Raw genomic sequence first — 10,976 nt, 5'->3', positions numbered from 1 at the left:
ATTAAAAAAAAAAAAAAAAAAAAAACATTCCAAGAGTCGAGAAATTCCACCATTTTTTTTACTTAAATTTTATTATTATTCTTCGTTAAAAATTTAAAAATGATTTATTCACTCATAAAATTTTACGATCAAATATGATTAATATTTAAAAAAAAAATCGAAAATTTGGAAAATAATAATAATAATGATAATATGATGATGAAACGACATTGGGAAATCAAGGGCATTGAATGCTTGTAATTTCAGAGACATACATGGCATTGTGTGACATTATTACTCGTATAATGCCTAGTCTCTGTCCATATATTAATTAATTTTAATATAATATTAATTTCTTTTCTTATTTAATGGTAACATTAATTATCTACTGTCCTAGAATTGTAAATAATCTCAAATATAAAACCCATTGGGTAATTTTTAATATATTTAATTTCATTAAAAAACAAAAGAATTTAAAATTTAGGATACTTTAAAACGGTGTCGTTTTTGCCCTACCAAATTCAACAAACCTAAATAATAATAAAATTAGTGAGGAAAAAAAATGAAAGAGAGAAGTGGAGTAGGAATAATGATAATAATAATAATAATAAATTAAAAATGATTTAATAATAATGATAATAATAAAAGGAGGAAAGGTTTATTTTTATTAATTTATTTATTGAGATAAAAGGTCAAAAAGATTTGAATATTAAAAAAATAATAAAAGGGGGAAAAGTGGGGCCCAAAGACCGATGTGTCGGTCATGGCCTCGTATTCCCCGCTCTGTCGAAAAGTGACACGCCAGCCGAGGGTCCCTTATTTTTCTATTTCAGCATAATAAAATAATTATTATTTGTTTATTTATTTTAATTTTTTTTTATAGGTAAATAGTACAAAAAATATTTAATGGGGTTTTCTGTTATCGGGCAGCTCAATTACTCAACCACTCCTCTCAACCACTTCTACTTGTAACCTTCTTTCATTTTGAATGATTCCTCTTTATAATTCTTTTTTTTTTCTTTAATTATTTAATTTTTTTTAATTTTCGAATCGTATTCGAAATTAGATTTTCTACTGGGTGACCCGACATTGTCTTGTATCTTCACGATGTGACCACGTTACCTACTTGTCTTGAACTGCTTCTTAGAGTGAAAACTATCGAAAATTCGAATAAGGGTTTGTAATTGGATTTCGACACCTACTAGCTCTGACATTTCTTGCGATGAATTACTTTTGAGAGTAAAGTCTGTCCTCGTAAACCAATACGAGTCATTCGAACTAGGGTTTGTAATCGAAATTCAGCATCTAATAGCCCTGACATTTCTTGCTACGAACTACTTTCAAGAGTGAAGATTGTCCTCGTAAACCAACACGAGCCATTCGTACTAGGGTTTATAATTGGAATTCAACACCTAATAACCCTGAAATTTCTTGCTACGAACTACTTTCAAGAGTGAAGATTGTCCTCGTAAACCAACATGAGTCATTCGAGAACTAGGGTTTGTAATTGAAATTTGACACCCAATAGTACTTTCAGACTGTTCTCGGAAACCACACGAGTTATTTGAACAGCATTTATCCTCGCTCATATACTAAATTTTTTAGAAAGTTACCGAACATGAAATTACTTAAAGTTAAACATGTTTTAATTTAGAGCTCGTATAATTAGCCCTCGAAATGACGATGTAGCAACTATCGATGACGTACGAGGAGTTGAAAATTAGGGCAAAATTAGGGTAAAATTAGGGGAAAAGGGTGTGAAGGATGAGCAATGGTTATGGTCAATGTCTGTCACAGATACATGTACGAGGAGTTCACATCAAGGTCATGTGTTAAATCCAACGGTGTTGATGTGCAGAATTCATAGAAATAGGGTTTTGTGAGACAAGATTTCTGGAAGTGAAAAACCAGGTGGGTTTTCTCTAAATCTACCCCTAAATTTTTGTCTTTTTACACTATTTACCCTTGCAATTTAGTCCCTCATATCTCTCTTCTTTTTATATCCCCCACCATCTCTATCCCCATTCCATCCTCCTCTTCCTCCTCGGTTCTCTCTCGGGTCTTAGGGTTTCGTCGATTTCTTTTTGAGGGGAATGTTGTCTGGCTCGAGGACGCTTTTCTTAACCCTCTTAGTTTCAGTGTCGTCGGACCAGGCTTCATTCCCCCCAATTAATTCCACCGCCCCTCAACGACGGCAACGACAACGACGAGGTTCGGGTTTTGTTTTAAAAATTTCCATTTTTGGGTTGGATTTATGAGGATATAATGTTTGGAAGTGAATTAATTAAGATGGGTTGGTGCAGATTGGTGTGATGATGAAGCTCCTTTTTGACTTTCAGTTGGGAGTCTGCCCAAAATCCCCTCTTTCTTCATCATTATTGGCTCTTTTTTTGCCCTCTTAGATCTTGTAATCATGCCTTTCTTTCCCTTTTTTGCTTCATTATTTGCTCTGTTTCTCTCTCTTCTTGCATGTCTTGGCGTTCATGAGTTCATGAGTTGATATCAATCCAGTTACAATGATGGGTGATGTTCAAATTGTGGGTATCATTTTTCATGCCATGATCTTGTTCTAACATATCAGTTTTCAACCCTTCTTAGGGTTAGGGTTTGTGTTCCTTACAACAAAGGATTTGTTCATCTTGTTCTAACCTATCAGTTTCCCTAACCCTTTGATTTAGATCTAATTTGTTCCTTTTTTTGTTTTGTTTTGTTTTGACTCGATTCTGGTTGTTGAACCGACGCGTTTTCGATTTCACAACTCGAGTCGTCCGCTAATGATTCTTATGTCTTAGCTGTGTGATTTGTACCCAAATCTTTATGAACTTAACTTGTATGAAAACTAGAAAGAGACTTTTGATCCAAAGTTCTAGTGTTTTTCGGTTCGAAATCCGTTCAAAGGTTAGACTCAAAACCATGTTAGATGAACACGACTTTCCACAATGATATGATATTGTCCACTTTAACCTTTTATGGCTTTGTTTTGGGCTTCTCCAAAATGTCTCGTACCAATGGAGAGAGTATTCATTGATTATAAACCCATGATCATTTTTTAAATTATCCGATGTGGGACTTTCATCCACCACCTCCCTTAATCGAGGCTCGACTCCTTTTTCATTTGAAGTCTTAGTCATTGAGAGAGTATCAATATGCTACTCAACCAAATCGTACGATCAGTGCAGTAAAATTTTACAGTTTTTCATTAATTGAATTGGATATAAGTCACCTTTTGAAGAATGTGCTATGGACAAGTCGTTTCGACCATTTTTATATTAGCCTACTTGGAAGAATTCATAGGCGGACGAGCCTCCGGTTCAGAATTACCCATTTTTAATTTCAGGGTTTATCTGAATTTTAAAGGTAATTCCTAAGGCGGGATGAAGAAAGAGAATTTTATATGTGTCGTCTCACCAAGGGGGTCACACTGATGAGGCCTATGGAGTTACCTGATGACGTCATCATTGAGTCAACAAAGTTGTTGTATAGTATAATTTCTTTTATATATATTAGGTATCTTTATATATATATTTTTATTTATTTTTAATTTGGGCCTTGGGCTTGGAAAAAGGCAAGAAAAGCCCAAATTTATAAAAAATGTATAATTAATTACATTTTAAAAATTCTCATTAAAATAAATCAAGGATTAATAAAATATTAAATAGATATATATTTAATATTTTAAAAATAAGTTTACTCATATTTTATAAATAAATTCATAGGTTTATTTTTTAAATTAAATATTATTAAAGTGGTCATGCCTCCACAAATAATAAAATTTGTACATAGGAATACAATAATTGATATTTAATTGTTAAAAAAAATAAATAAAAAAAAAACTAATTTTCATGTGAAATTTAATGTCTTTAAATTGCAAGGGAACAAGAAATTTATGTTTGTTTATCCATTAAAACATATTTCGAATTCTATTATTTTATTTTACTGTCAATGACTAAGATTTGGAATCCAAATTCGACATTTGATGGTCTCGACATTCCCTTACGACACGGTCGGGTTATCTACTCCTAGCTTCTTAAGAGTGAAGACTATCCCCACAGACCAACATGAGTCATTCCAACATGTTTTGTTGTCACTGACATATAGCTTACGAAAATTTCCAAGAGGTCACCCGACATAGGATCCCTATAATTGAGCCATTGAAAAGGAAGATGCAGTGTGTTGTTCTTAGCTATCTTATCTTTAGGATCCCTTTGATTCGGATGTGGTCTCGGTTCATTCATGTACCACTGTTTTACTCGGATGTCAAGAAATAAGAAAATTATGATACAGGCTTTCAAAAGTCGACTTTTCAAAGGTTAGAAAACTGACTAAACACGAAAACAATATTGAACGTTTGAAGATCGGAACCGGGGTCGAGGAATAAACTTGGGAAGGGCATGATAGAATGGTACTAGTTAGAAACAAAAGAGCATGATGATGAGAGAAGAGAAGGAGAATGCCAGCGAAGAAACAATGCATGTAAACACACTGAAACAAAGGCATGGCCTCAAATCATTTAAAGCTCTTGAACTGTTCCCTATTTTGATTACTGTTTCAAAGGGTTATTATTGCTCTATAAATGGAACCAACTTAAACGTGGTGCTCATGTAAAATACTCAATATCCCTTCACGTTTCGTCTTTTTTTCGACCTTGCTCGGAACTTGGCTCGATTGAACTGAAAGAAGGAGAATGAGAAGAGATTTCTTTTTGTTAGCTATCTCGATCCTGAAAATTTTAAATATTTAATGCATTTTCTTGGACTAACACTGATCGTGATCGTAGGACCGAAGATATGAATTAAAATAAAATGAAATGAAAAATAAGGAGAAAATCTGTGATGTCCACGTTTGTTGGGGAGGAGAATAAAACACCCTTTATAAGGGACTTCCTCTATCCGACCGCGTTTTAAAGCCTTGAGGGGATGTCCGAAACGGAAAGCCCAAAGAGGATAATATCTGTTAGCGGTGGATCTGGGACATTACAAATGGTATTAGAGCCAGACACCGAACTATGTGCCAGCGAGTAGGCTGTTTCCCAAATGGGGTAGACATGAGATGGTGTGCTAAGGACGCTGGCCCCAAAGGGGGTGGATTTGGCGGGGGTCCCACATCGATTGGAGAAAGGAAAGAGTGTCCGCGAAGACATTGGCCCCAAAGGGGATGGATTGTGATGTTCCACATTGGTTGGGGAGGAGAACAAAACACCCTTTATAGGGGTGTAGAAACCTTCCCCTACGAGACGCATTTTAAAGCCTTGAGGAGAAGCCCGAAAGGAAAAGCCCAAAGAGGACAATATTTGCTAGCCCGAAATCAGGGCGTTACAAAATCCATAATTTTCCTAATGATTTTAGCCAGATCTCATCTCAAGCCCTTCGTGAAAATTAAAGATTAGATTAACATAGTTCTATTACTTGAAGAATCACGAGAAATGATCTACGAAGTATTTCTGGGTAGAAGTCGTGACTTGGCGTGTAATGTAGACTCGTGAGAGTATGAACAGCGCATGGAGTGACACGTTGCTAGTGATAGGGACCCATACGTACCTTCAGACCTAATATGATGTAAATGCACCTACCGATGCAGTACGTACATTAAGTGGGTGCGGTTAGGAGGTCTCCAACTATTCCTTGTTCTTGTCGAAGTAGGACAATGCTTGGCAAAGTCGGTACATGGTGAGTTTAGGGTATTCCCCAACCACTGCTCGAGGCTTTGCTACATTCGCCGTGTGCAGAGTGGCACAGAGCAAGTTGCATTTGGCAAAGGGTTGGCGCACGGTGTTGGCCGTTAGACGAGGCATGTTTTAGGTGGCCGTTGTGCACATGGAGCAAGTAGTTGGGTCGTGCACGCTATGGAGATGACCATGCAAGCATAGTGGTTGGGGCATAGCTAGGCACAGACACACTTCTAGGTGTGCGTCATGTGTCATGATCATGGTTGTCCAAGGTGTGTTACTTGTGGTTATGTACAAGATGTCACGTTCATGTTTATATAGGACATGTTGCATGTGGTTGCATGTCCGTTTCAAACTCTTTTTACTTGTTTTCACGTTAGATAGGCTTTTATTATTTTTTTTATATCAAGCTCGGGATGTGTGATTGTTCACCAAAATCTTATTTATACTTATCAAAGCTAAAATACCTCAAAATGTACGGTAGGTAATATTACTAATTGTCAATTTTTACGGGTTATATGCTATAAAAACCATGGTTGTTGCTTATTTGCTTGCTGTAAATTGATTTCTAAACGTTTTTTAATACTTTTTTTTTCCTAATCTTTTAGAGTAGTCTATTCTGATATATTTGAACTTAACGGAATAATCTTTTACAGTAATCTATTCGATAATTCAACTGGTATAAAATTTCTCACCCCACGTAAAAAAAATCAATTTTTACGGTACCATAATTGAGTGTTAACACACATTTTATGGATTCAGCTCAATTCACTTTAACCATTCCATTTTTTACACTTGTTGCTTTCATCACCTATCTCCCAAAATTTACACACCCCTACAAAAGGTGAAAAAAAAAATTTTACTGCGACGAACCAAATTATTCAACGACGCAGACGAAGAGAACAGTTCAACCAATTTTATACATTTAGACACGGACAAAGAGAACAGTTCAAGCTAACATCTTTAGAGAGATGAGATGAGACGAGACAAGACGGTAGCCTCAGTGCAGCGACCTCATTGAATAATTTATCAAATAGTCTCGAGAAGAGGGTGAAGAGTCAAACCCGAAAGCACGGAACGAGGAGATGGGGAGAATGGAAGGAGATTTCTTGATCAATCAAGGCTTGAACATACCTAAATTGGTCCACATGACAAGGAATAGTGATGGTTCCCTTCTGATCAAAGCCATACTCCTCTTCAGCCTCCTTGAGCAGCTGCATGAACAAAGGGTGATTGAAATACAAGACAGGCACCACAAACCTTTGCTTTTCTTCACTCTGATGCCCAACTTTTATAGCCAAATGCCCCTTTGGGACACCCAATTTGGGGCTCCCTTGGCTTGATCTCTCCCTACTCACCATTTTTAGCTCAAAATTTGAAGGAAATTGGGGGGAAAAAGGATCAATGGGTGAAGAATTTGAAGCAATTTTGGAGTGTTTGTGTAGGGAGGTGGCTGTTTGTGTGTTTTTTGGCCATAACTTTCTTTTCAGCTCATAACTAAGCAATCCATGGAGGGTTTGGATATATAGAGGGTTTGGATATATAATTTTCATTTAAGTTGAAAATTTTTAATTTCATAAATAATATTGAAAATTATTCATACAAGATAATAAATAATTGGAACAAACTAAAGTAATGAGAAGTTGTAGGTATTGATAGGGAGGCAAATTTAGGGGACAAGCAATAGCATATCATGAGCATGTCCACACAAATATCAAGATGTGTCCTCTTCGTTTGTGGTTCTCGATCAAATCTTTATTTCAATCCGTCCCTACCTCTCTTATTTCGTATGTACAACTATATCATACCCTTTTTATGTTCTTATTTATCAAGAATTGACTTGCTCCATATTGATCTGATATGTTTTGTTCAAATACATATTCTTAGTTTTACAACTATTCTTAATATGTGTTATATGAAAAGTTGGAAGTCTTTTCAGCGGATTGAGTGAAAATTCGAACCTTCTAGAAGATTGGTAAAATCGGTGCTAGACATAAGCTCACCATAGCCGGTTGAGGTCAAAGTGAGCTATTTATCTTATTAGACGGTGGAGCATTGACAGTGTAACAGTTACAAGTTCAAGTCCACCGTGAACAAATATTGTCTTTTTTAGACTTCTCCTCAAGATTTTTAAAAGGCGTCAGATAGTCAGCAGTTTCCATATCCTTATATAAACAACGTTTCCTTTCACTCTCCAACCGATGTAGGATCTCACAATTCATCTCCTTTAGGACTTCACTGGCACTTGGCACTCGTCCCTCTAATCGATGGGAGATCTCAATAACAAAAAAATAAAAAAAATGGAAAGAGTGTTAGAATAGTAAAAAAGGGAAGGAGACTGTGAAGCATTGATAGCTTTTGGTGATATATTATGTGGACTCAACAATCCCTTGCAATTGCCTTCACTAAACATTCAATTTTATACACATTTCCACCCCCAAAGAGGGAAAAAAGAATCTGAAGTGCCCCTACAATCTTCAACTCACCAACTTTTAACTGAATATATAATGAAGACTTCAAAAAAGAAGAAAAAAAGGGAAGAAAGAAACACTAATGGTGTCTCGTATTTGAGCTACGTAGGGTGACACCATGTAAGAACTTTGTATACCCAAGAAAACTAAGCTTTCCATCTCCTCTAATCCATTCTTTGAGGATCGAGTACGCTGTCGAACCGAGGTTCAATTCCTGCGTTTGTACACACAGAATACAGTTAGAAAGCATGTACAGATTAAAATTATTCATGATTCTTAAAAGAGCAAGCTTTTAACGGACCCTAGCTAATTCTTCAACTGATATCACCCGGTTTCCCTCGCGCTCGAAATGCTCGAAGGCCACGCAAGCTATCTGCTCCCACTGGTCGAGAGCTTCCAATTGATGGGTACTGATTGCAGCAGCACAGAACTCCTCGAAGTCCATTCTTCTGAAGGCAAGAGGCTCTAGCTGAAAAACGTATCTTATTTCAGCAATGGGAAGCATGCAAATTTTTGTTGGTACAGTAACAAACTTTTGAAAATAATTTTTGTTGTTTTATTTTATGCGAACTTTCACACTTGTTCCATTGTTACTGCATATATCAACCCGAATTTCTGTCTAATATTCTACGTTGGACCTTGTTTGGGGACGGGTTAACTCGAATTTAAACAAATCAACATGAAGGGATTATAAGGTGCACTTCCTAATTAAGTTGGGAAACCAAAACCAGCAGACTCAAAATCACAAGTCATAACTATATTTATCAATCTAGCATGAAGAGAAGCATCAGGTGAAAAGAACCATACCAAATTTACAATTTCATGAACCCTCGACTCCCTCATAGCATCCGTTGCGTTCCGCTTTAGAGCCTAGATCATAGGTGTACTCACAAGTCAAAACAAATAGTGAAGGAGACTGATGAATTTATGGTCCTATGCTATAAAAACTAAAGCAGGGCCAAGAAAGCACTGACCATTTTGAAGTTATCAAGCCCAACTCGCCCATCTTGATTTGGTTCCAACAACGCGAACTGAGCTCTAAGATAAAAGAGTTCGTTTTCTGTCAAAGCTTTTGAGAGAGCCTGAAATGGAAGGATGTCATGATCGGAGGATTAAAAACAATGTTAAGTTCCACATAGAAAACTTCTAGATTTTCGTTCAAGAGAATCACTTTGACTAACTAAGAGGGCAAGCCAGACGAAGCTCAATTAAGAAGATAAGAAATGATCACTTCTTTAAACGACGGAATTAATTTCCGACTCCAGCAACCAAAAAACCAAAAGAAGAAGTAGAAGAATAAGGAAAAGAAGGAAAATATTTTACCTTCATTGCTGCACGTTTGAAAGGAGTAGCATTCAGGTACAACTTCACCAACTTATAGATCAATATATCTAAAGGTATACGACGTGTATCATCCCGCAACCATGGGTGAGCTGCAAACAGAACAGTTTAGTTTAATATGTTACGAGATCGAAGAGAATATAAAAACGATAATAGAAAACTTCAAAAAGTACAGCTATTTTCACATTTTCAACCTATTCTATGGCCTTGTGAGAAGGAAAGATACAAAAGGAAAAACTTACTCAGCGCCTGGACTGCTGTCATTCTCTTTCTATAATCTTTGTTGAGGAGCCTCTTCACGAAGTCTTTTGCCTCTGGAGACGCTGAAGGCCATGGTAGATCTTCAAAATTAGGATCTGCTCTTAACACTGCACGGAATATTCCTGATTCCGTTCTCGCCCAAAATGGCCGACTTCCACATAATAAAATATAGGTAATAACCCCAATGCTCCATATATCTGCTTCCAGAGTGTAAGATCTATGAAGCACTTCAGGTGCAACATAATAAGCACTTCCAACAATATCGTTAAGTCTCTCATCTGCATGTGGATAACAAAAGGAAAGAAGTAAATCATCCAATAGACAATGAGAAGTTACTGTAACATAACTTCAGTCTAATGATGTAACAACTCGAGTAGCATGTTCTGGGGTAACACAATTGTCCTACACAAAAATTCGTACTTTTCAAATGCATTCAGTGCAGATGCAGCAGTCATTCACAATAGTGTATGGATTTCCATAGTGCACTATTCTATTTATTCAATTTATGCTATATATGTTAGAGTGTCAGAATCTATCCATATAAAGTACAATCACAATCAAATAATAAAATATTGGTATACAGATCTTCCAACAGTAATTTAATTTCTAGTAATAATTGAAATCTTAGTGAAGTTCACATTGAAATTTCTGGACAGAAAAACTTGTCTCTCATTAAAGCTTGGGATTAAGATTCTATGATCACCCAACACCAAAGGATCTTGCATTTTTTGGTGGAATGCAGTCCTAGAATTGTAAATATTACGAAGACTAGTTTATTCTTCATGGATGGCATAAATACTGCAATAAGAATGGAAAGCCGCCAATGTGTTTTTTATATATATTAGGGGTAATAATCGTCTCCAAATAGGGCCAGTAGAGTGATTTGTGACAAAAGAAAGGGGTTCACGAGAGTACAGGACAAATGACAAAGTGATGTCTTTTTGTATGCCTCTTGTATTCTTGAATTTTTTTTTTTTTTTTGTTTCTCGATGAAAGTTTGGTTTCTATGGATGGAGAAAAAATAAAAATAAACAAATAGCATAAATAATTTAACAATTAGATAGATCTATTTGTTACCTGGTCTAACAAAGTCTGAAAGACCAAAGTCAATGAGCTTCATATCAGCATCTTCACTTCTAGAAGTAAATAAGAAATTCTGTAGAACATGAAAGAACAACATAAGAAAAAAAGTGGAGGCATACAATTACTACAAGAAATAACTTTATTTTCTTTAGGTGTGTGCGTGGGGGGGGGGGGGG

General features: G+C 36.1%; 2 protein-coding genes and 2 long non-coding RNA genes across 5 annotated transcripts in view; 2 read left to right on the top strand and 2 right to left on the bottom strand.

Annotated features, from left to right (window-relative positions):
• LOC111460836 overlaps window positions 1–10,963 on the top strand; it is a 16,743-nt gene extending 5,780 nt beyond the window's left edge. The window contains exons 2-3 of the long non-coding RNA XR_002713472.1: window positions 5,882–5,887; window positions 10,953–10,963. This is a non-coding gene — a long non-coding RNA (uncharacterized LOC111460836). The remainder of the gene's footprint in view (window positions 1–5,881; window positions 5,888–10,952) is intronic.
• Window positions 2,015–3,593, top strand: LOC111460834. 2 transcript variants are annotated; one of them, XR_002713471.1, is made up of 3 exons: window positions 2,015–2,190; window positions 2,283–2,516; window positions 3,337–3,593. It is a non-coding gene; the product is annotated as an uncharacterized LOC111460834 (long non-coding RNA). The 2 variants fall into 2 exon arrangements; XR_002713470.1 differs by lacking the exon at window positions 3,337–3,593 and having other exon boundaries at window positions 2,283–2,552.
• Window positions 6,454–7,120, bottom strand: LOC111460832 (auxin-responsive protein SAUR32-like). The gene has a single exon (XM_023104159.1). The coding sequence runs from the start codon at window positions 7,003–7,005 to the stop codon at window positions 6,703–6,705; it is 303 nt and encodes a 100-aa protein (XP_022959927.1). The 5' UTR covers window positions 7,006–7,120; the 3' UTR covers window positions 6,454–6,702.
• Window positions 7,979–10,976, bottom strand: part of LOC111460831 (CDPK-related kinase 3-like) — an 8,684-nt gene continuing 5,686 nt past the window's right edge. Inside the window, exons 5-11 of the mRNA XM_023104158.1 lie at window positions 10,795–10,873; window positions 9,699–9,995; window positions 9,439–9,548; window positions 9,090–9,197; window positions 8,923–8,985; window positions 8,417–8,584; window positions 7,979–8,329 (exon numbers count right to left, since the gene is read on the bottom strand). Of these exons, the coding sequence (XP_022959926.1) occupies window positions 8,195–8,329; window positions 8,417–8,584; window positions 8,923–8,985; window positions 9,090–9,197; window positions 9,439–9,548; window positions 9,699–9,995; window positions 10,795–10,873 (960 nt within the window). The 3' untranslated portion in view covers window positions 7,979–8,194. The remainder of the gene's footprint in view (window positions 8,330–8,416; window positions 8,585–8,922; window positions 8,986–9,089; window positions 9,198–9,438; window positions 9,549–9,698; window positions 9,996–10,794; window positions 10,874–10,976) is intronic.

This window comes from Cucurbita moschata, unplaced genomic scaffold (assembly GCF_002738365.1).
Source record: "Cucurbita moschata cultivar Rifu unplaced genomic scaffold, Cmos_1.0 Cmo_Scf00024, whole genome shotgun sequence".
NCBI lineage: Eukaryota > Viridiplantae > Streptophyta > Magnoliopsida > Cucurbitales > Cucurbitaceae > Cucurbita > Cucurbita moschata.
This window is presented reverse-complemented; position numbering and strand designations above follow the sequence as displayed.